Source organism: Dama dama, chromosome 15 (assembly GCF_033118175.1).
Source record: "Dama dama isolate Ldn47 chromosome 15, ASM3311817v1, whole genome shotgun sequence".
NCBI classification, from domain to species: domain Eukaryota; kingdom Metazoa; phylum Chordata; class Mammalia; order Artiodactyla; family Cervidae; genus Dama; species Dama dama.
The window spans coordinates 53,445,633-53,470,627 of NC_083695.1; the positions used below are offsets into that span (position 1 = coordinate 53,445,633).

At 40.0% G+C, this 24,995-nt stretch overlaps 1 protein-coding gene across 1 annotated transcript; it reads left to right on the forward strand.

Annotated features, from left to right (window-relative positions):
* The first annotated feature begins 16,018 nt into the window (after window positions 1–16,018).
* Window positions 16,019–19,650, forward strand: MBL2 (mannose binding lectin 2). The gene is made up of 4 exons (XM_061163091.1): window positions 16,019–16,208; window positions 16,606–16,722; window positions 17,941–18,009; window positions 19,223–19,650. The coding sequence occupies exons 1-4, from the start codon at window positions 16,019–16,021 to the stop codon at window positions 19,594–19,596; spliced, it is 750 nt and encodes a 249-aa protein (XP_061019074.1). The 3' UTR covers window positions 19,597–19,650.
* The last annotated feature ends 5,345 nt before the right edge of the window (window positions 19,651–24,995 follow it).

Below are 24,995 nucleotides of genomic sequence, written 5' to 3' on the forward strand. Positions count from 1 at the left end.
ACATCCAAGGTCAAGAGCAGCAGCTGCATGTCACTGGAGAGGCCTTGAGGATGAGAGAGTCATTTCCTAGGCAGGTTGATAAGAAGTCTAGGGGTCCCCAAGGAGAGAGAGGTCTGGGATATTCAAGGAGGAAGAAAGGATAAACTTTTTTACTTTTTTTCCTCTACATTCCTTAGGATTATATAACAATAATGTATCCTGCCTGAGGACAGTCTTTGGATTAAACCCTCTGGCTAATTCTGTTATCTTAAAACATAAATTATGGGAGTAGGTCTGGTCTTTACAAGGATGTATCCTGCCTGAGGACAATCTTTGGATTAAACCTTCTAGCCAACTCTGTTATCTTAAAATGTAAATTATGGGAGTGGGTCTGGTGAGGTCTTTGCAACCTCCAGACATTCTTTGGATTCATTGGAGAGTATATAACTCCATTGCTAACACTAGCAAAGGGGTACTCTTTTGCCCCCTTCGGATGCCTATGTCAGAAGCTTTCTCTATCTCCTTTATACTTTAATAAAACTTTATTACACAAAAGCTCTGAGCAATCCAGCCTCGTCTCTGGCCCCGGATTGAATTCATCTCCTCCGGAGGCCAAGAATCCCGCGTCTCATTGTTCAGCAACAATCTTTCAAGGAGATACCCCAAGTCCAAGGTCAAAGAAACCCCAGTAAGATGGTAGGCACTGCAGCAGCTGTGAGGAGATACCCCATGCCCAAGGGCAAAGGAGACACCCCAACAAGATGGTAGTAGGGGGGAATTCACCTTTAGAATCAAATCCCATTCCTGCCAGAGATGCTCAGAGGGTCCAAACAAACCTCATGCGCACCAGGACCCAGGAACCCCACAAAGACTGAGACAGAACTGCATTTGAGCATCCTGTGGAGGTACAGGTCAGCAGCGGACTGCCTCAGGGACGGGGCTCCGGGTGCAGTAGACTTGGGTATGGCATAAGCCCTCTTGGAGGAGGTCGCCATTAACCCCACCATAGAGCTGCCAGACCTTACACAGGACGGGGAAAAAGACTCTGCGAGAGCACAAACAGAACCTTGTGCACCAGGACCCAGGAGAAAGGAGCAGTGACCCCACAAGAGACTGACCCAGACTTGCCCGTGAGTGTCCAGGAGTCTCCAGCGGAGGCGTGGGTGGGTGGTGGCCCGCTGCAGGGTTGGGGGCACCGAGTGTAGCAGTGCATGCACTGGGTCTTTTGAAGGAGGTCACCGTTATCTTCATTTCCTCCACATAGTTTGGCCCCAGGTAAATAGCAGGGAGGGAGCACAGCCCTGCCCTTCAACAGAAAATTGGATTAAAGATTTACTGAGCATGACCCCGCCCATCAGAACAAGACCCAGTTTCCCCCTCAGTCAGTCTCTCCCAACAGGAAGTTTCCATAAGCCTCTTATCCTTCTCCATCAGAGGCCAGACAGATTGAAAAGCATAATCACAGAAGACTAACCAATCTGATCACATGGACCACAGCCTTGTCTATCTCAATGAAACTATGAGCCATGCTGTGTAGGGCCACCCAAGACAAGTCAGACTGGTCATGGTGGAGAGTTCTGACAAAATGTGGTCCACTGGAGAAGAGAATAGCAAAGCACTTCAGTATTCTTGCCTTGAGAACCCCATGAACAGTATGAAAAGGCAGCTTAACTTACCTCAATTCAATTCACTAGACATTAGGTTTCTTTAAAACACCTGCTTTCTTCAAGAGATTGTGTTCAACAATGTAAGAAGAAAAAACTAAAGAATATATAGTCATTGTCTTACCTAAAACATGGGTCTCCTTGAGAATTATTAATAAATAACTTGATATTTTTCATAAATGACTACTTCATGAATCTTTCTATTGTAAATGACTAAATCAACTTGACTAAATAAACACACATAAAGAGTGGGGAGTGGGGCTTCATAGCTCCAGCAATCCAAGTTCAAGAGTACCTATGTTCAGGCATGGCTAGATCCAGAGTCTCAGGAAAGTAACAAATAATCTGCATCCTTCTGTTCACCAGCTCTGTTCTAGTTCTGCATCCTGTGTGTTGACTTCATTTTTGGACTCATTTTCAGTCTGACTTCATTTCAGACTTAATTTTGTATTGCCAAAATGGCTAACAGCAGGCACAGACTCACATTCTCACAGTTCAACAACCCAACTAGACAATAAAAATATCTTTCCCATGCTTCCAGCAAAAGCCCCTGCACTGTGTCTCATTACAGTGACTCTGTTCAGATGACCATCTGTGACTGAATCATGGAAGTAGATGGATGACTTGAACTGGCCCAATTTATGTGAGAAAAACTTTGTTATTGATATTAATCTTCATTTCTTTTATTTTTAAAATGATCAGGTAGGGATTAATATCAAAGATTTATATCAAGGGTTAATATCAAGAGGACATTCAGTAATTCATCTAAACATAAAAAAAACCTTGCAGATTTCCTCAGCTTTTTAATTAAAGTCTACTCTTACAGAAATATCTTTCAATTATAACCAACCTAATCTGAATTCTTTAGGTAAGTAAACAAGAATGTTAAGTGGCTTCAGTTGTGTCTGACTCTTTGTGACCCTATGGACTATAGCTTGCTAGCCTCCTCTGTCCATGGGATTCTCCAGGCGAGAATATTGGAGTGAGTTGCCATTTCCTCCTCCAAAACAAGACTATCTCTGAATAACTACTGGGTGGGTAAAACTATTTTTATAACTGCTTCTTAGGAAAAAGGTGTTATCTGTTTTTCTGTCCAATGGGATGCATTTTTATGTTAAAACATGAACAAGAAATTTAAATTTCTCAACAAAACTCAAGTTAGTATAAAGAGAGACAAAAAAAAATCTAAGTCTGTACAACTGAGATAGAAACCAGTGCTGTCATTGATAGATAAGCTGGAGCCACTCAAATTAGCCAGAAATTGAGGATGTTTGGCTATTTTTGTGGCTGAACAGTGCTCTTTCCTCAGTGTTCAGACATAATTACAGAGTGGTCATGTTTATACCTTGTTTGACTACAGTCCCTGGTGGCCTGTGATTATTGGTAATATTCTTTGAAAAATATCTATATCCTGAGAAAGCAGTATGTTGTTAGCAACCAGGACAATTTTTTTAAACCTTCTAGAGTTTCATAATTTCAAAAACATAGGGTTCTTTCCCCACCCTTTCCCACTTTTTCTTAAGGATTATTAGTCAGAGAGTTTCATCAAAATTAAGCTTCTATAATTTCCCATGTCAGTCTCTGACATAAAATCAATTAGAGTGGGCAAGTTAAAAGCACAGAAGCATTCAAGATCTATTTGCAAGATTCATTTGCAGTAGAAAGTGATGAACCATATAAGATTTATGTGTAGCATATTGAAACATGCATTACTTTTTTATCAGAAAATTTACTTAACTAGCTATAACACCCTCTGCAAATCAAAAGCAGCAAATACTGCAATTAGTACTCTGATATACAATAAACAATTACCAAGTGAAATTTGATCAACCTAAAAGCTAGAACTCAACATTCAGAAAAGTAAGATCATGGCATTCAGTCCCATCACCTCATGGCAAATAGATGGGGAAACAGTGGAAACAGTGACAGACTTTATTTTTAGGGGCTCCAAAATCACTGCAGATGGTGACTGCAGCCATGAAATTAAAAGATGCTTGCTCCTTGGAAGAAAAGCTATGACCAACCTAGACAGCATATTAAAATGCAGAGACATTACTTTGCCAACAAAAGTCCATCTAGTCAAGGCTATGATTTTTCCAGTGGTCATGTATGGATGTGAGAGTTGGACTATAAAGAAAGCTGAGTGCCAAAGAATTGATGCTTTTGAACTGTGGTGTTGGAGAAGTTTCTTGAGAGTCCCTTGGACTGCAAGGAGAGCCAACCAGTCCATTGTAATGGAAATCAGGCCTGAATATTCATTGGAAGGACTGATGCTGAAGCTGAAACTCCAATACTTTGGCCACCTGATGTGAAGAACTGACTCATTTGAAAAGACCGTGGTGCTGGGAAAGACTGAAGGAGGGAGGAGAAGGGGATGACAGAGGATGAGATGGTTGGATGGCATCACTGACTAGATGGACATGAGTTTGAGCAAGCTCTGGAAGTTGGTTATGACAGGGAAGACAGGGAAGCCTGGCATGCTGCAGCCCATGGGGTTACAAAGAGTCGGACACGACTGAGCGATTGAATTGAACTGAAAAGCTAGAAAGTTGGAGTTAGCTTCTAGCTAATGAGGAATACTAATTTAGAAGTCCTTTAAATACTGTATCTCCATGTGTGTCTCAGAATATATGTAATAATTTACACTTGTTACATTTATTTTTACTTTATCTTTTAAGATACTTTCACATATACCTTTCCCCCTTCATTTGCTTCTCTAAAATAATCATAAGAGCCTGTAGTGTTTAGTACTTAAAAATGTGCTCATTTTTGCTTTATTTAAACTTTACAAATAGTGTACAGAGGGTGCATTTATTATAGTTATATTGGTGAAGAAATCAAGTATTAGAAAAAATTGGTCATGAGTCAAATAGAAGGATATAGAAATCAAAAAACTACTGTAAATTTGCCATATATTTTACAACCATATTATATTCCTTGCCAAAGTGCAGGAATTTGTATGAAATTATTTATGTAAAAGGGATTGGCAAACTGGAGCTACTGTTTCATTTTCAAGCATTTAAGATGAGCTGCAGAAAGATCTCAAGATCACACAGATCACTTCTGATTGTCCCTTGGATTTTGTGGTAATGCAATGTGGTGTCCATGTCTCTACATATTGCCTTGGCCATATGTCAAAGAATGAAATGGCATTCAGATGTATAGTAGAAGCTTTATAAAATGACCTCTGCTTTACTGACTACCTGAGTAAATCAATACTCTCCATTCTTCTATAAAACATACTGACTGATGGTCTTAGCAAGTTCAATATTCCAAGGTAGGAAACTACTCTCACATAGGCTTATATATTCTGCTCTGTTTACACAATCATCTTCCAATGCGTGTTTTGTCTGAAACTAGTAACAAATAAGTGACACATCCAACAGATTCAGACTTGGTAAAATATAATTCCCTTTAATTAGAATTTTTCTTTCCTTGCTTTCATGTCAAATAATAGAATATTTTGCTTGGTGAAATAATTTGATGCATTGAAAAAGATTCTGTAATATCTTTTAGGATAGACACTACCTTGTTGAGACTAGTGCTTTCAGTGATAATCTTGGTTGAATTTTCACCATTGTGTTTGAAAAGCTTTATAAGTTGAATTTGTCACTAGAATATCAACTCTATTAGGAAGGATTCTTAATCTGGTCTGTTTACTGTTGGCTCCCTAGTACATATCATAAAGCAGGTATACAGTAAGGATTTGTTGAATTCACAAAGTCTAAGTGTCTCTCACTATTATCATGCATTTCTTACATAGGAATGAATCTCCAAGTGAAATAAAAGCTCTATAGAAGTTCTATAACCACAGAAAGATTCATCTCATTACATTAACATTTTAGTTTAAATACACACACACACACACACACACACACACATATATATATATGCATACATCCAGTAGCATAGAACAGAAGGTGATTCTTAGTTCATTAGATTCTTACAGTTTCAAGTAAATATTCTTGGTTAACTTGTTCTACTGTAAGAAGTAAGATGATAAAAGAAATATTGAGTTTTGCTGACTGCTAGTTGTTTTGTTTTGTTTGTTGTATATTTGCTATGATCTCAGAATAAAATAAGGAGCTTTCTTTTATAACAAAGTAATAGATATAGTCAAAGCTATGGTGTTTTCAGTAGTCATATATGGATGTGAGAGCTGGACCATAAAGAAGGCTGAGCGCCAAAGAATCGATGCTTTCGAACTGTGGTGTTGGAGAAGACTCTTGAGAGTCCCTTGGACAGCAAGGAGATCAAACCAGTCAATCCTAAAGGGAATCAATCATGAATATTCATCAGAAGGACTGATGCTGAAGCTGAAGCTCTAATCCTTTGGCCACGTGATTTGAAGAGCCAACTCACTGGAAAAGATTGTGATGCTAGGAAAGACTGAGGGCAAGAGAAGTGGGAAACAGAGGATGAGATGGTTGGATGACATCACCAACTCAGTGGATGTAAGTTTGAGCAAACTCTGGGAGATAGTGAAGGACAGGGAAGCCTGGCATGGTGCAGTCCATGGGGTTGCAAAGAGTCAGACATGACTTAGCAACTGAACAGCAAATAGATTCTATTTCCAGATAAGTTTTAGACTTCCCCTTTTAAAAGAGGCTATAAGAATACTGGAAAAAAGGATTCCTTGAAGAAGAGAAAGATGATTTGATTTCCACTTAGATACCTTAGTATCTTGAGTAACTTATTAAAGTTATCTTAGATTTAAAATCTATATACTTAACCTTTCTATTGTTTAGGTTCTTGATAGATTTTGACTTTTTATTTGTAAAATCAAAAATAGCAAAACCACAATTTGACCAGAAAGATTTTAAATGTTAAAGTAATGCTAGGTCTTGGAACAAACCTAGAAAATTATTGATATAAGCTTATTTTTCACCAATAAATTTACAAACTGACAAACTACTCTGAAAACTGCTCTCTTCTAAGAGGAGATAGTAAATCAGTTTTGAAAGATGAGTGAAAGGATGAATATATCCTAGGCAAGGGGATGATGTGCATAGAGGTGCCACTATGAGTATCCATTGTCAGTTTGGAGGCTGTAGGGTCACCAAGTTATAAGTTAGAGACAATTTAAATTGAGAGAAGTAAAAATGAAATTATAGTTCACACAAGTAAATACACACAACTGAAACATCTCCTAATATACCTCTCAATCATTCCAGACTGTAAGTTCCAAAGTGTCAAAGGCAAATGCAATTTTTGTTTACAGGGAGTCAAGGCATGGGTACACAATCAGAACTCTCTCCCAATCTCTGGGCTCTTAATTTTTTAACACATTGACTTCATTCTCAAATAGGTTTTTTTATAAGCAACAGAAGGGATAGCTATTATCAATCCCAAGCCTATCCTTCCCTTATACTCTTTTCCTGAGTCCATGGAGCAAATCTTAAGAGTGATTCGTCAACTTTTCCTAAGTGAATCACCCGTCATTGAAACAATCATGGTGATCTGAAAGCTATAATATATGTGCTGAACACAAATATCATTCCACTTCTCATGGAGTAAAGGGAAAGCAGTCCATGGAAAATATTGATCAGGGAAAAGAGAATTTCATCTACTAGAAGCAGGAGGGACTAGATCCTGGAGAAATAAAAACATCCAATGCTCAGTACATGGAAGTCTAAATGGGCTGTCCTGCCAGAATGAACGTTTTCAGTGTGGAGTCACAACCAGTACGGGAGGAAAGTTAATTCAGAGTAGATTGTGGAAGATCTTGAGAACAAGTGTATTTTTAGTTTACATTACTTTATAATAGAGTAATGATGCTGTTAAAGTCATATATTAAGAAGATTCATCCAGCAGTAGAATAGAGAGCAATAAGGAGTGAGGGATAACAAGCAGAGGTCTTGGATTACTTTGAACATCCAGGGTTGAGGTGACAGTGCTTATGGCTGTGGAAATAAAACTGAGAAAGCATATGCGAGATGCTGCAAAAGAAAAACTGACATGACTTTTTGAAGTCTGGGTTAGAGAGAGAGATAAGAAAAAACACCGGTAGGGAGACTTCAAGGAAAACACTAGACTGAACTGTGGGTTATAGGGTAAGGAATGTTTAACTTTGTTTTCTTTTTTATGTGATTCTTAAATCTTAATGGAATGCTACAAAACTGAAGATCATTGTGAATATATATGTAATTTTTACTTTTTTAATAGTCCCATCAAAATACCTCTAGGATACTGTTGCTATACTCAACAACTCCCCATATATACAGCTTCACAAACTCCTGCCTTTTTTGTCTGTGAATTTTTGTAACTTTGTAAATTCAAAGCACTATACCAGAAATCTGGGAAGTTGGATAATATAAGTTATATCAGAAAATAACTTAAAACTCTGAGGGGGCAAATGTCAAAAGTCCTTGCTTACTTTGAATGTGTATTTCTAAATTCACAGAAAAGAGGAATCTTGAGAAGACGAATTTTACCCACATATTTATATATGATACATATTTATTGATACTGGTAACAGAGAAGTTATGTGTAATAAAATAGAAGACAGACAAGAGATGAGGCCTTTGGTTCTCAGAAAGGGTATAACAACAAAACCCTCTACTTAAAAATATCACATAGTATCCGGAATAGGTCAGTTATGCTCTTTTAAGTCTCTCAGTTCTCACCCCAGGGCCTGACACACAGCAGTCTCGAGGAAGTAATGTACAGAACGAGTCAAGTACGGGGATGCGTGATGACTCAGTGTAGCCTTTGGCCCCCTGCAATTCTGAGTTGGGCCACTAGATGGCAGGACTAACCTGCAATTTCTCTTTGGGACCTCGCTTTGTGGAGGATGATCCTCTAGGAAACTGTCAGAGGACTTCTTGAAAGTTTGTGTGACTTCTTGGGAGCCACACAAAGCAGTTGGAAGGACAGAATCCTCCTCCCCACCATCCTGAATCTTTCTTTAAACAGGGGAGTCAACCAGAGGGCCGGGTGTCAGTCCTGGTTACTTGAGGTTTCCCGTGAGTCCGTTCCCCTAACTACTGCAGGAAGCTCTCATTCCTGGTCCTCTTTCTGTCAGGGAAGTTGTTTTCTCAAGGACTAGGGGCCTCATATGAATACAACGCTCTGTTCATCCCTCAACATTATTTCTAGTTCTAAGTATTTTTCTTATGCCCATTTAACAGCTTGAGGACCGAGACTTACAGGGTGAGAGGACTTGCCTGAGTCACAATGCTCAGGTCAGATGGAGCAGAATCAGATGTGTGCGTGCCCCCTTCCTTGCCCTCCCTCCTGGCTTACGGGCTGGTGACTAGGCGCTGGAAGGAACGTGCAGGAGGGGCAGCTGGTATCTAGTTCAGCCGTCCCTGGCTGGAACTAGCTTTTCCTTGGCCCTTCTAGTAGAGAATGTCTTTCTTACTCCTCTCTCTCTCCCGTTCTACTGCACAGCAACTCTCCTCCTTATGGACCTTCCTATCCATGACAGTCTCAGCTGCATCCCCAGGCTCCCATTCAAGAGAAGTGATCATGCAGACTGGTTGGGTTCCTCTGACCTCAGTTCAGTTCAGTTCAGTTCGGTCTCTCAGTAACATCTGACTCTTTGCAACCCCATGGACCACAGCACGCCAGGCCTCCCTGCCCATCACCAACTCCCGGAGTTTACCCAAACTCATGTCCATTGAGTCGGTGATGCCATCCAACCATCTCATCCTCTGTCGTCCCCTCTCCTCCTGCCCTCAATCTTTCCCAGCATCAGGGTCTTCCCAAATGAGTCAGCTCTTCACATGAGGTGGCCAAAATATTGGAGTTTCAGTCTCAACATCAGTCCTTCCAGTGAACACTCAGGACTGATCTCCTTTAGGATGGACTGGTTGGATCTCCTTGCAGTCCAAGGGACTCTCAAGAGTCTTCTCCAACACCGCAGTTCAAAAGCATCAATTCTTCAGCGCTCAGCTTTCTTTATGGTCCAACGCTCACATCCATACATGACCACTGGAAAAACCATAGCCTTGACTAGATGGACCTTTGTTGACAAAGTTATGTCTCTGCTTTTTAATATGCTGTCTAGGTTCCTCTGACCTAAGAGGGTTATTAGTCTGCTTGGGCTGCCATAATAAGGTATCACTGAATGGGTGGCTTAAACAACATAGACTTATTTTCTCCTAGTTCTGGATATTAGAAGCCAAGATAAAGCTGACAGCAGAGATTGTTTCAGATGGGTCTTACAAGGCTATAGATGCCATGTTGCCTGTTTGCTGTGTCCTCGCATGGGCTTCTCTGTGTGACTGCATAGAGATACGCAGCCTCAGAGTCCAGAAGCAGCCAGGCCCACCCCTCCTCTTCACTCCAGGGCTATCAGCTCTCTCATGAGGCTTACCTAGAGGAATCCCTGATGCTACTTATGCTGATGAAGGGTCCACTTGGGGCATTCGTGGACTCCCTGTGTACCAACATGGGCATGCAGATATACCTGCTGAGCCAGTTACCAAAGAACTCCTGGCAACAGATTTACTCTTCCACACATCCTCTGTGAAAAGCCACAAAATTCCTTTAAGCATTTCTCTTTTAAAGTGAGCATGATCACAAATGTAAATTGGTACAACCACTAAAAAACTAAAAATAGAACTACCATATGATCTAGCAATCCCACTCCTGGGTATATATCCAAAGAATATCATAATTAGAAAAGATATATGCACCCCAATGTTCACTGCAGCACTATTTACAAGAACCAAGACATGGAAGGAACCTAAATATCCATGAACAGAGATTGAATGGATAAAGAAGCTGTGATACATATATGCAATAGGACATTGCTCAGCCATAAAAGAGAATGAAGCCATGCCATTTGCAGCAATATGGATGGACCTAGAGATTACCATACTAAGTGAAGTAAGTCAAAGACAAATATCACAGGATATCACTTATGTGTAGAATCTGATATTTAAAAATGACAGAAATGAACTTAATTAAGAAACAGAAACAGACTTGCAGATATTGAAAACAAGCTTATGGTTACCAAAGGGAAAATATGGGTGGGCAGAAGGGACAGATAAGGAACTTGGGATTAACATATACACACTACTATATATAAGGTAGATAACTAATATGGACCTACTGCATAGCACAGAGAATGCTATTCAATATTCTGTGATAATTTATATGAGAAAAGAATCTGAAAAAGAATGAATATATGTGTGTGTGTGTGTGTGTGTGTATAATTGAATCACCTTGCTGTACATGTGAAATTAACAGAATATTGTAAATCAACTATAATCCAATAAAATTAAAAAAAAATAAAGTGAGCACTAACAGCTTTTCACAATAGCGGGCACTAGAGAGAAGCTGAAAGAAAAAGGGACCCTCTTTTTCCAGACACAGCTTGACTTGAGAATATCCTGGGATCTCTGCCTCTGCCAAGGCCCCAGCAGGCAGTCCCTCCGTGAGTCAGTGAGTACAAGCCCAGCGTGATCACGAAGAGAGGGCTCCCTGATCCTGTAGCCCTCTCTGAGGGAATTCTGGACCTCAGGCTATTTTGCCTGCAACACTACCCTAATTTCTCCTGCTCATGCCCCTCCCTCAGGCATGTCTCCTAAAATCATGGATGAGCATGCTCCATGCCTGCTGCAACCGTGTCCCTGGCCAAAATCCAAGGCTCAGAAAGAATATATGGTCTGACTTAAACTCACAATCATGAGCCCAAACCAAATTTTCTGGTTCCAAATCTCATACTATACTGTTTTCAGATGGGGTTGCCCAAGAATACTGCTTCCCACAGTAAGAAGACTATTGTGCCACCATTCTGAAGGCAGTGAAGGCCTTGTCTTTAGCAGACTGGTGTGATGAGCTGCACGTCATGCCTTCTGAGTGTGGATCGGAAGACAGCATACCGTGGCACCAGCATGGCAGTGTTGTCCTGCTTCACAGATGAAGAAACAGGATCTGAAGGAGATGGAACTTGGCCAAGGTCACATAGCCAGGAAGTGGCAGAGCTGGGATTCCATCCCACTAGGGATAGGTGTGTAGAAGGGCAGGAAGTCCTTCTAGAGATCAAAGAGGCAGCATCACTGTCTGGTGGAGGTGCCAGAGTAGAGGCAGTGCTGGGAAGGGCCTAAGGTCCAGAACAAATGCATACAGTGACCTTATCTATGAAGCAAAGTGCAGACTGAATAATTGGGACTGAAGGAGGTGGAGAGGGCATCTCCTGATAGGAAAGGCCTCCTGGAGACTATGGAAATGAGATGAGACTCACAGCTGTAGCCGGAACAGTGGCTCAACTTTCATATTGACTCTCCACCCAGATGTCTACTCCTTCCCAGCTCAGTTCCAGGAAGCTTCGTGACCTCTGGACTAAGTGTTCAATGCAAACAAACACAGTGATCAAAGCCAGCACCTCCAGTCTGACCTGGAGTCCTCTACCTCATTCAACCTCCTGCCGCTTTGGAGTAGGAACAAGGGGAAAGTCTAGATGCTGAAGAATAGGGGAGACAGATGAACAAGTTGCCAGCAGACTTTTTAAGCCCTGGATCTCTTAGTCTCTGCCCTTTGCATCAGGCATCTGGCTCTTTACCACCCTGGAGACATTCTATGGAATGGGTCTGCAGGAAGTAAGGAAATGAGACCTTCCATAAGCCAAGGACAGGCTAGTTGGAAGGATCTGGTGGTGGGGGTGAGGAGTCTCATCCACATTTCTTGTGGTGTTTGGAAGCCTCTACCACACCCTCACCACATGGCTGTGCAACCTCTATTTGAAACTCATGATGGGTTCCCTCACCACCCTAAGCTAAAGCACATTTTATGACAGCTCTATTAGAAATGTCCAGAATTGAACAGATGTTGTTTCACAGTTATTGGTCTATCCTTCTTGACCACTGGCAGATAATTCAAGCCATCCACTTACAAGATATCCATTATATCTCCTTCAGTCAGTAGAATGGCACTCAGACATTCAAGTCAAAAACTTGTGTGCCCAAACAAATTTCTTTTTCTGCTCACTATTTCACACTCAACCAATTCCTAAGCTCTGTCAATTATACATTATGGATGTTTCTCAAATGTATCTACTTTCTTGATCTAACTTCTTTTACCCTGATTCTGGCCACCATCATCTGTCATTTAGATGGTAGTAAGAATGGCATCACCGATGCAATGAACATGAACTTGGGAAAATTCTAGGGAATGGTGAGGGGCAGGGAGGCCTGGCATGCTGCAGTCCACGGGGTCGCAAGAAGTTGGACATGACTGGGCAACTGAACAACACCACCAAAATACCTCTTTGCAGGTCATTTTTTTTTCCAGTTTCATGCCCTTCAATCATTCTCCACGTTTTAGTCAAAACAAGATTTTAAAAATTCAACTGTGATCCTTCCTCTCCTATTGGAATTTTTCTAATGACCTTTGGTTGGAGGTCCAAAGTCTTACACAGTTTGTAAGTCATATCATCAATCGACTTATGCCTTATCTCTCACCATTTGGCTCTCACACTATAAGACCAATCAGACTAAATAGTATTATCCTTGGGAACCCGGCCTGCTTTTTCTCACTTTTAAGCCATTGCACAGACTATTCTCATTGTGAAGTTTGGACAAAGCACTGAATGAAGCAAGGATAGTCTTTAGATCACCCACAACTTCCTTAAGACTCCCTCTGGAAACTTTTTCGTGTGAAATCATTTTAGTCTCACAGACAAGTTGAAGAAATCATAATGAAAAGTCTCAGGTGCTCTTCCTCCATCGTTCACCAATGGTAGGATCTAAAGTATCCGAGCACAAGTATCAAAACCTGCAAGCTGACCTCAAAACAATACAATATGGATTTTACTTGCATTTAACCATTATTTACCTGAATTCCCTTTTTCTTGGTGTTTAGTTCTATGAAATGCTATTGCAGTGATAGGTTTGTCTAATCATCACAATTAAGACATAGAACTATTCTATCACCCACAATGAAACTTTCTTGTTCGGCATCTTTATATTCTCCCTGAAGCCCTATTCCCTGCCAACTGCTGATATGGTATCCCTTATTTAATTTTGCCATTTCAAGTATATTATATGAAAAGAATAATACAGCCTGTAAGCTTCCAAGCTTATATTGATTTTACTTAACACAATGTCCTTGAAATTCATCCAAGTCATTGTATTAATTGCTTCTTTTTTCCTGTGAATTTTCCATGGTTTACTTATCCATTTGCTTGCTGAAGGATAACTGGGTAGTTTCCAGGGTCTTTTTTTATTTGCTATTAAAAATGAAGTTTCCAAAATGTGTTATTTACACATAATTATTTTTTAAACTTAGGAAGGAAATTCTGATACATGTCATAACATGGATGAACCTTGAAGGCATTAAGCTAAGTGAAATAAGTCAGTCACAAAAAGATAAATCCTGTATGATTCCGCTTATATAAGACACCTAGAGTAGTCAAGCTCATAGAGACAAAAATAAAATAGCGGTTACTGAGGGTTAGGGCTGACCTTGGGTTGAAAATTGGGAATTACTGTTTAATAGGTACAGAGTTTCAGTTTGGGATAATGAAAAGGTTCTGGAGATGTGTAGTGGTGAAGGTTGCACAACAATGTGAATGTACTTAACGCTGCCAAATTGTACACCTAGTAATGGTCAAAATGGTAAAATTTTATGTTTTTTACACTTACCATAATAAAAGCTAGAAAAGTAAAGTAAGTGGATAGAATATAACATCATGGAATATAAGAAATATTAAAGAAAATAAAGTTCAGAGTATAGAGAGTGGGCCCACTTAAAGTAGTCAACACAGGTTTCTCTGAGGCAGGAACATTTCAATAGAAGAGAAAGAGCCAGCCAGTGACACGACAGAGAGAACATTCAGGCTGGATGAAGACCAAGTCCAGAGCCTGAGACAGGAGTGGTCTTAGAGTGTCAAAGGCAGCAGGGTGTTTGCTGCGCCTTCATGGATGAGTGTCTGTGCACATCTGCATGTGTGTGTGTATGGTTAGTATGCACAAGCATGAGTGCATTCATAGGTATCTTTATGCTTCTCTGTTGAAGACATGAATCTTGACACAATTAACAATGTGAACCAACTCATGTTAGCCCAGAAATGAGAACTGTCAAAATGCTGACAATTTGAAGTGGGAATTGTGCAATATCAAAGAAAACTGCCACCCAGCACTGTACCAGAAGCCCCTGGGAAATCCTCCTAAGAAGAATTATTTATTAATCTGGGGTTGAAGGCCAGGCAGGCCCGTGTTGTCCCTGTCCACCAGGCCGATTAGACCTTGTATTACCAAGCCCAGCCTCCTCCCTAACCCTAAGGTATCTGCCGGCACCCTGCTGGAGGGCCATTTTCCTTGTGACTATATCCCTGATCTGCAGTGGCCCTGGTGAGTACTTTGGTAAATGGATCTGGGGTCCTGAGTCATATAGTTAGGGCTTTGACTTGATCTTGGAGGCCTAGAAGAGACTTTCTGGAGTGGGGAGAGGTGGGGGGAGGGCAAGTAGAAGCCATGCTGGAATATCTCTTTCTCTACTTATGCTGGGGCATCTGAGACTTTGCTGGATTCACCTGAACATTTGCAAATGAAACTGTACCTTTGTTTTCAAAGAGAACCAAGAGGGACTAGACCCTGGATCCTGGGCTGCTGAGGTTTCCGGGGGAGGGACATCTAGAAAAGAACTTTGAGGATCAGATGAAATGTTAGAATTGAAAAATGAGAAGGGTAATCAAGGAATATTGCCAGTGATCTTGACATATAGGACACACAGAATATCTGTCAGGAAATAGAGAGGGATCTAGTATCCTGCCCGGGCTAAGAGAATGCGAAATTTCCAGAGAAAATTCTCCCCCTGGCAAGTCTTTCTTGCAGTGAGAAATAAACATCAAGAGAAAGGAAACTCAAGTTAATTGCAGCTGGGTTAGTAACTAGTAGTGACTCTTCCTCTCTGGATCATTAGCTCTCAGCTCAGTGCCTGCCACTGAGTAGATGTTGGTTATCTGGCACTGAGGGCAAAGGACTGTCCAGATATAAGGATGGGATGCAGGTGGCAGTGGGGCCCAAGTGGCAGAAGTGCAAGAGCAAGCTAGGTCTCCATTCATGATTACTCCCTAAGCCAGTAGGCATGAGTCTCTGGCCATGAGTATGCCTATTTGCTCCTGTAAAGGACACAGAGAGCATAATCAGAGATTTCTGCAGTAACACCAGAGGACAGGCACTGATGACTCCTTCCTCTCAACAATGCAATTATTTATGTCTACCTCTGTTGAAGTGTTAATTAACCAGTGTCATTGAAGGATTTATTAATACATTTCCAAATTCCCAGTTTGGAGGCCAGGAATGGATTATCCATCTCTACGTCACATCTGCCCAATATAGGTTATAGGTTCACTATATATGTGTAGATAAACAGAACAAGATGAGATAATCTTCCTTGACTTTTCTTACACCAAGGTGAGGACCATGTCGCTGTTTACATCACTTCCTTTTCTTCTCCTGATTGTGGTGACAGCATCTTGTGCAGACACAGAAACAGAGAACTGTGAGAATATCCAGAAGACCTGCCCTGTGATTGCCTGTGGTCCTCCAGGCATCAACGGCTTCCCAGGCAAAGATGGGCGTGATGGTGCCAAGGGAGAGAAGGGAGAACCAGGTACAGTTTGGGCTGTTCTTTCTCTGCAACTCTTTATCTCCCAAAGGAAATGGCCTGGATTGGGAGGAGGGTAATGTATCCATGCCGCTTGTATTACTCTCAACTACATATTATCATTTGAAACAGAGATACGGCTCTGACTCTGGCATCCCAGACTCTCACACAGGAACTGCTGACACGTGGCGGTCCTGCCGGCTCAAGGAGTTGACCCTCAAGGCAGACCATCCCATGGGACAATAGGAGGCTTTTATTCTATGGTCCTTACAAACAGCAGCTCAGAAAAGTTAGTCCTAGCTCAGTATCTCCTTTCCCCTGGGAAGGGATTGGGCATCATGTTTTTTGGAGAAATAGAGGAAGAATACAAATATTGAGTCATGTTTCCTTTTTCTTCCAACAGGTCAAGGACTCAGAGGCTTGCAGGGCCCTCCTGGAAAGATGGGGCCTCAAGGAACACCAGGGATCCCTGGGATGCCAGGACCAATAGGCCAAAAAGGAGACCCTGGAGAAAATATGGGTAAGGAGTTTATTTTAGCAAGGTCCAGACTGAAGTCCCCTGGGGTCTGTGGGCTCGAGTATCATGTGGGACATGCCCCTTCTGCTGCTTCCCGGGGAGATGCCCAACTCTGCTTCCTGATTAAGCAGCCTCCAGCTTCTCTAGGTTACTTAGAGCCTCAGGGATTTCTATCAATTCCTGAATACAGAGTCACAAACCATTCAGAGCCAAACCCTTGCCAGGTTCCTGCTGGAGGATCTGAGCCCTGGTATCCTTCAGCTGAAACAGGTTGGCCCAAAAGGGAGAATATATGTCTTGGGCTTATTATGCCTATTTTCACAAGAGTGGTAGATACACAGTATGTCAATTATCTCTTACTTCATGAGAAACAAAAGACAGCTGGAGTGATGAAGGTGACTGAGCCACGGGTCTCTCATCCTCCAGTTGACTCACCTGGCCTTCATCACATAGAGGTGATTACAGGATTCACAAGAAAAGGAAGAGCGGAAGGTTTAAGGCCTCCTTAAGGCTTAGGATACATACATTATTGCTTCCGTCACATTGTATTGATCAACACAAGTCACAAGGCCAGCTCAGATTCAAGGAGTGGGGAATAGACTCCATTTCCTAAGAAAAGCTGTATCATATCGGGGTGATTTTTGCCATCTACTACACATAGCTTGTCTCATGCCCTCCCCCATGGATAATGGACAACTCACAGAAATCCTAGTTTACTGATTAATAGGGCAAACTCAGGGAAGAACAAACAACAAAATGAACAAAAACAAAACATCCCCAAAGATGAAACTCTGTAGACCTTATAGTCTATATTCACCAGCTCATAATAATTCTTCAATTAGTTTATTCCACAGTTTTGTCCATGATAGAGCTATTTGTTTGGAGAAATAAAACAATTAGTGACTAGCTTGGCATGTGGAGAGCTGTAATGCTATTAACAGATCAACAAGGAGTGTATGTATGTGCATGTGTGTGTGGGAATGTATGTGTCTATAAAGTGTCTTTACATACATTCAACAGATGAAGAGTCATGTTTTTGGTTAGATGAAAATAAAGACAATTTTCCTTCTTTTTGCTTCTTGATATTTTTCATTTTTTTAAAGAGCAAATATCAATATAAAATAAACTTTTAATTTTAATTTTTTTTGTTTTAAAAGGTACCCTACCCCCTTATAGTTCTAAGATAACTTCTTAACAACACTCTTTCATTTAATTTTCTAGATGACTATATTAGCCTGGCTACTTCAGAAAGAGCAACTCTACGATCTGAATTGAACCAGATCAAAAACTGTAAGCCTTCTCTCTTTTCAGGCAGCTTGAGGTTTGGTAAAGTGAAAGACAACATTTATTGAATATATTTAATTTTCTAGTACCTGGATAGGTGTCTATTCATATTCTGATTTCATGAAACCCTCACAACTTTTCCTAGAAATGAAGGCAAAGAAAAAGTACATAATTTGTTCAAAAGCATAGAACTAATGAGTAGCAGAGCAACTTATAAACTGAAGTCAGTCTGATACCAGAGAGGGCTACCTAGGTGGCTCGGTGGAAAACATTCCACCCGCCAATGCAGGAGACGTAGGAGACACAGGTGTGATCCCTGGGTTGGGAAGAGCCCCTGGAGAAGGCAATGGCAACCCACTTGGGTGTTCTTGCCTGGAAAATTCCATGGACAGAGGAGCCCGTCAGGTTGCAATCCATGGGGCCTCAGAGTCAGACATGACTGACCAAATGAGCATCCATGCATGCTAATACCAGAGACCCTGATTCTGCTTCTTTATATTACAGTGTACGGTGTACATACAGGTCACTGAAAATGGGACCTACACCTCTCCCTTTGTTATGCTGGTGCTGAGAACTGGCAATGGAGCTTGAGCTGTTACTTGCCCTGAGACAAATATTCTAAGAAATTTACATTTATTTATGTTAAGATTGGGGTAAAACTTAGAATTCCGAATTATGTGTATTCTAGAATATGGTCCAAAGAGACAAAGGCCTTTGTTCCAGTTTGTCTGTTCAGATTAGGGCTGCTAGATTTAACCAAAAAAAAAAATGGTTACTGAGTTAAATCTGAATTTCAGGTAAACAACAGCATTTTTTTTTTTTTTTTTTTTTTTGGTATATGTATGTCCTAAAAACTGCATATGAGATCTTTATACTAAAATTTTTTTTTTTCATTTATTTTTATTAGTTGGAGGCTAATTACTTTACAATATTGTTTTTTGTCATACATTGACATGAATCAGCCATGGATTTACATGTATTCCCCATCCTGATCCCCACCCCGACCTCCCTCTCCACCCGATTCCTCTGGATCTTCCCAATGCACGAGGCCCGAGCACTTGTCTCATGCATCCAACCTGGGCTGGTGATCTGTTTCACCCTAGATAAACTGGACATACCATATTTTATGTGGCATCTATATTATAGAAACTTTCATCCAGAAAAATATCTTGGGCTGGACTTAGAGACAAACCATGTCACCTATATTTTCCCATTTTAGGGCTAATCTTCTCTCTGGGCAAAAGAGTTGGAAAGAAGGTATTTTTTACCAATGGTAAAAAGATGCCTTTTAATGAAGTGAAGACTCTATGTGCACAGTTCCAGGGCCGTGTGGCCACCCCTATGAATGCAGAAGAAAACAGAGCCCTCAAGAATTTAGTCACTGCAGAGGCCTTCCTGGGCATCACAGATCAGGAGGCTGAAGGCCAGTTTGTGGATCTGACAGGAAGGAGGGTGACCTACCAAAACTGGAATGACGGCGAGCCTAACAATGCTTCTCCTGGGGAGCACTGTGTGACGCTTTTGTCGGATGGCACATGGAATGACATCTCTTGTTCCGCCTCCTTTCTGGCTGTCTGTGAATTCTCTATCTGAGGGAGCATGAGCCTCAGGTCCTCCCATCCCTTTTCTCATCTCATGGGCCCACAACCTGGTTTGGAAGATAAATCTATGTCAATTTCATACACCCCGCACTGAGGTGCTCTTTTGTGGGGAATCAGAGACAATAAGAAGAATGGATTGAGAATGATGAGATGTGGAGGTGAAAAGCGAGAAGAGACTTACAGTGGTGTAAGGTTTCTGGTTCAGACCCGATCACTAATGATGATCACTTCAGTAACAACAAAATAATGCTAGTAATAGCAGCAACTGCAGTAACATTGGCAGTACTAATAACATATTTTAAAATGTTTACTGCGAGTCAGACATTACATGTAAGATTATACACTAAGTACCTAATTTAATTAGGCTGCTCATTTTTGTTTGAGGGTTATCTAAGGTAAAAGAAAATAAAATGGATTTATTTTTATATTTATTCTAAACACCTGTGTTCTGTTGAACCTTTCTTTCTCCTTGGGTTGAGGGCTAACTTTAATGATATCTTTCCAGCCTAATTTCCATAGCTTTTCTGTCAGTCTCAAGGTATTATCTATTTTGTTGCTTTCTTTCCAAACTATATTTTATTTTCTCTTTAAGGAACTGCTACACTATATAAATAACATAAATATCAAATGAATGGATTAATGAATTCTACCCTATATATACACCCATATAACCACCTTCCAAATCAAGAGACAGAACATTTCTAGCATCTTAAAAGCCTCTTCATAGCTCCTTCTAGTTGACATCCCCGAAGGTAAATACTATTCTGAGCTCTATTATCATACTTTAATTTTGTGTATGATATTTCATATAGGTGGAATGAAGTGTATAAACTTCAGATAGATGGAATCATACTATACATAGAGTTTTATGTCTTGCTGTTTTTCATTCAAAATTAAGTCTGTGAGATTCATTCATGTTGTTAACATGTAGCAGTAGATTTTTCATTTTCACTGTCATGTAGGATTCCATTATATGACTGTATCTCAGTGTATTCATTATATTGCTAATGGACAATTGGACTGCTTCCAGTTTCTCACTGTCAAGAGAAAAACCTGATGGACATTTCTGTACTTGTCTTTTGGTAGATATGCATTAGTTTCTCTTGGCTATCTAATAAGAGGTAGAACTAGTAGATCATGGGGTAAACGTGTGTGTAAATAACTTCAGTAGATCCTGCCAGTTTTTCAAAATGATCATATGAATTTAAACTCCCACCAACAATGTGTGTCAGTTCTGGTTGCCCTGCATATTTATAAAAGAGTTAACATTTTTAATCCTTTTAACTTTGGCCATTTCTGTGGATTTTTAATTTCAGATTTGATTTTCTTAAGATTTAGATCTATTTATGATTTCTATGTCTCTTTGGCAGTTTTGGCAAATTGTGCTTTTTCAGTGAATTTGTGCATTTCATCTGAATTGTTGACTGTGTAGGCATAACATTGTTCCCCAAATCTCCCTATTTGTTTTAAAAGTAAGTAGGATCTGCAGTGATGTCTCCATTGTATTTTTCATGGTTACTTGTACTTTTTTTTCCCAGTATGTCTTGATGGGGGGTAATTTGTTAATTTTATTAATTTTTCAAAAGCTACATTTTTTAGTATTGCGTTTCTCTGTTAACCTCTATGACCAATTTCCTTCATATTGGTTCATAGCTTTACATTTCCTGTGATCTCTCCTCATATCAAATGTGTTCTCTTTTCTAATTTCATTTAATTAACATTGACAATTAATTTTCTACATTTCTTCTTTTCTAATATATTCATTTAAGGTTATAAATTTTCATCTAAGGATTGTTTTAGCTGTATTCCATGGGGTTTGATATACAGCTTTTGTCACATCATTCAATTCAACATACTTTATAATTTTCATTGTAATTTCTTCTTTGACTCATAGCTTATTTATAAATTGATTTAAAAGTGTGCTGTTTAATTCCAAGATACTTGGCAGTTTTTAAAAGTTACCTTCGTGTGAATGATTTGCCATTTTATTCCACTGTGGCCAGAAACATACTTTGAATTAATTCAGTCCTTTGAAATTTGTTAAGACTTGCTTTTATGGCACAATTTATGGTTAAATATGGTACATATGTTATGTGCATGTGAAATCATGTGTTTTCTTCAGCTGATAGGTATAACATCAGGCCAGAATGTTAAACTTGATGTTTATAACATCTTACTAAATTTGGCCATTTAAAATCAGTTTCTAAAAAATGTACATTAAAATATCCAACTATGATTGTGTATTTATTTCTCATTTATTTCTGCCATTTCTTGTTCTGTCTATATTGAAACCATATTAACAGTCACCTAAGAATTTAGGATTACTACTATGCTTTTACGTCTTTATTCCTCTTTTCGTTTTGAAATAGACTCTTTATTCCTAGTAGTTTTATTTCACTAAAGGATATTTTAATGAAAGCTTTCTTCATTTAGTACTCTCATGATATGTGCCTTCCCATCATTTTACATTTACCTACTCCGGTCTTGTATTTAGGGCTTTCCAGGCTCAGATGGTTGTTTCTCTTTTATTAGCCTATGTTTGGCCCTTTTGAATATCTAATGTGACCATCTACATTGGATTTACAGCTCTATCATTTAACGGCTATATTATCTTGAGCTCAACTTCTGCTGAATAGTTTAGTTCAAATACATTCAATTTAATTATTAGTATAACTGGTTTCAAATATAGCTTTTTAATTTTTTAAATCAATTCCATTCTTTGTTTACTTATTCCTTCTTTCCTGCCTTATTTTGGATTAATCATATTTATTTCCATCTTATCTGTTTGATATTTAGTCAGACACTTGAACACTATTCTTTTGGTGATTTTCCTGTGGATTATCATACACATCATTATTGCCTTATTATTTTACACCGTAAACTAATACGTGGCTACTTCCCAAGCAATGCACAAATCTCACTAGAGTTTCACTCCACTTGTTATCCTCCTGCTTTATATCTTGCTGTTGTTACATATACATAAACTCCACAGTAAATTACTCTTGTCATGGCTGTATGGACAGTTAATATTTTAGGTGTACACTTTCCAGAGATTGTTACACCTTCTTGAAGTTTAGTTCTTCCACCCAGGATACTTTTCTTTCAGTGTGAAAAACTTCAATTTTCCATTTGTCACACCTTCCCTAGTGACTCTAAATATTTTGCCCATTTTTGTTTTTGTTTTTTATTTCTCTCCAGTATATTTCCTCTGCTGTATTGAGGTCAGTCTTAGCCCCAGAATTGGCAATGTCCCTTAGAGGAACAAATATTTATCAGTAACTAGATATTGGAAGCATTCTTTATAATGTATTAATAGAATTCAGTTTACCTTGTTTTCAGTGCCCTACAATACTCTGATATGATTAAAATATAATCTTGATTAACTTTTTCTGGCTTTTTCTAACTATTATAGTGGAAGCCATGGCTTTTTGTAACCTACTATATTTTACCTATAAGCATAAGCCTTATTAATCACCTAATTCCTGAATCTAGTCCTTAGAAAAATTTTATTGAGAATACATTTGAGAGGACTGCTGTAACTATCTACTCTACCCACTGCCTCTTTCTTTATGATGTTTACAGGAAAGATAACATTTGGATAATATAAAAATAATACTTCAGACTTCCTGTTTTAGCTCCAACATGTAAAGGGTTTGAAAGCCAAACCCCCATTCTCAAAACAAAAGCCAAGAAAGTTACACAAGTGTAAAATAAATGACTTTTCTTACATCCTTCAGAGAACTGAATTCACAAGGCAAATAGTCTAAAGATGAAGTCCCCAACCCTCTGTAGTAATTCAAGACTGAAAATTCTATTTTAACTTTTCCTGATCTCATTTTTCATTTTCTGATTCTGCTCAGACTGAGCCAGAAGGGTGTCAATGACATCTTGTGGAGCCTGAATCCTTCTTCAGCAACCCAGCCTAGAGCTCTTTAAGAGGACATGGCTCTTCCACCCCTTGCAAGTCAGGACTTTCAACACTCCAAACTGTGTCCCTACCCCTGCTCCACAATTCCATGCTTTGAGAAGTTGAAAAGACATATAAAAAGGTCACAAGCCACACCATTGCTATGAAAGAACTCCACATGAAAGAAACAACTAAAGGCAGAAACACAAAAACAGAAAAGAGAAACCCTCGCAAGACCATTTTCACCATGGTGACAGTCAGTGACAGTGCTTAGGCCACACTCAATTTAAACACATGTGGGGAAATTTTCCCATTTTTGGTGATTTTTATCAGCTCCTGTAATTTCAGGGACAAAGCAGCTTCAAATATTGCCTTTTCATTCAGCGAGTGACTTTTAAGATGCTGCAACATTTGAGAAAAGGGAACACATGAGATCATGTGACCTAGCCTTTATTTTCCTGTGACCACATCTTTTCTTCCCCATAGAACCCTGCACACTTACTTGAAATCTCCTGATCTCAAATTTATCTTTCCATTGCAAACTGTGGCATGGGTTCTTACTATAAGCAGCGTCCGCTCCCTTAAGAGAACAGGACATCCTACACACAACATGGGGCAACACTCCCAATAGAGCTCATGGTTTCATCCTTAGATACAATGACCCATCTTTCTCTCATTTCCCACCATGCAGGTCCTCTGGGCCTGGTACCTTGGAGCCACTGCTGCTCCAGCCCCTTCCATTACGCCCCGAGGCCTCTCACCTTCGGTAGGCTCCCTTGAGTCCACATTGGTGTCTACTGGACAGTTATTCTCAGAGACCCGAGTTGTTACAGCTTCTGGGGAGGCTTCTGCAGCTTACGCTTCTGGAGCCCTTGGGGAAGGCCTGCAAGCTTTTGGCTCCAGGATCTCCCCAAATCTGCTTTCTTACAGCTTCAAGTTATCAAAGCCTGAGATAATTTGCATTCTCTGACATCAGAAATGTTCTTTTCTGTCATATTGCATTCTGCTTGCATTTTTTCTATATCTCTTTCCCTTTCTGTCTCTTTCCTATATCTCCCTCTCCCTTTTTCAAGTTTTATTGCATAATATCTGAAAAGAATCCTGATTTATACTGAACAGGGCAGAGAAACGAATGTGGAGATTGGTTATGGAAGGACATAAACTGTGTGTGGTCCCATCTCACAGTCTTTGAGTTGCAAATGCATCAGACGGGTCAAGATAGTTAATGTTTGTTTAAAGCGTGGACTTTCTCAGGCCAGCCCTCAGGGCACCTATGTCTGAATGGGAAATTTCAGTTTGGGTCCCTCAGTGTGGACAATCTGATGTGATAAGTACTGCAGTGGACTGAGTTATGGCCCTCAAGGATATAGCCTTGTCCTAATTCCTGGAACCTGAGGATGTTACCTTTTGTGGCAAAAGAGTGACTAGTACCTCCTATGCGAGGTGATTAAGAGAAAGCTCTTGAGGAGGCAATCACCCTGTGC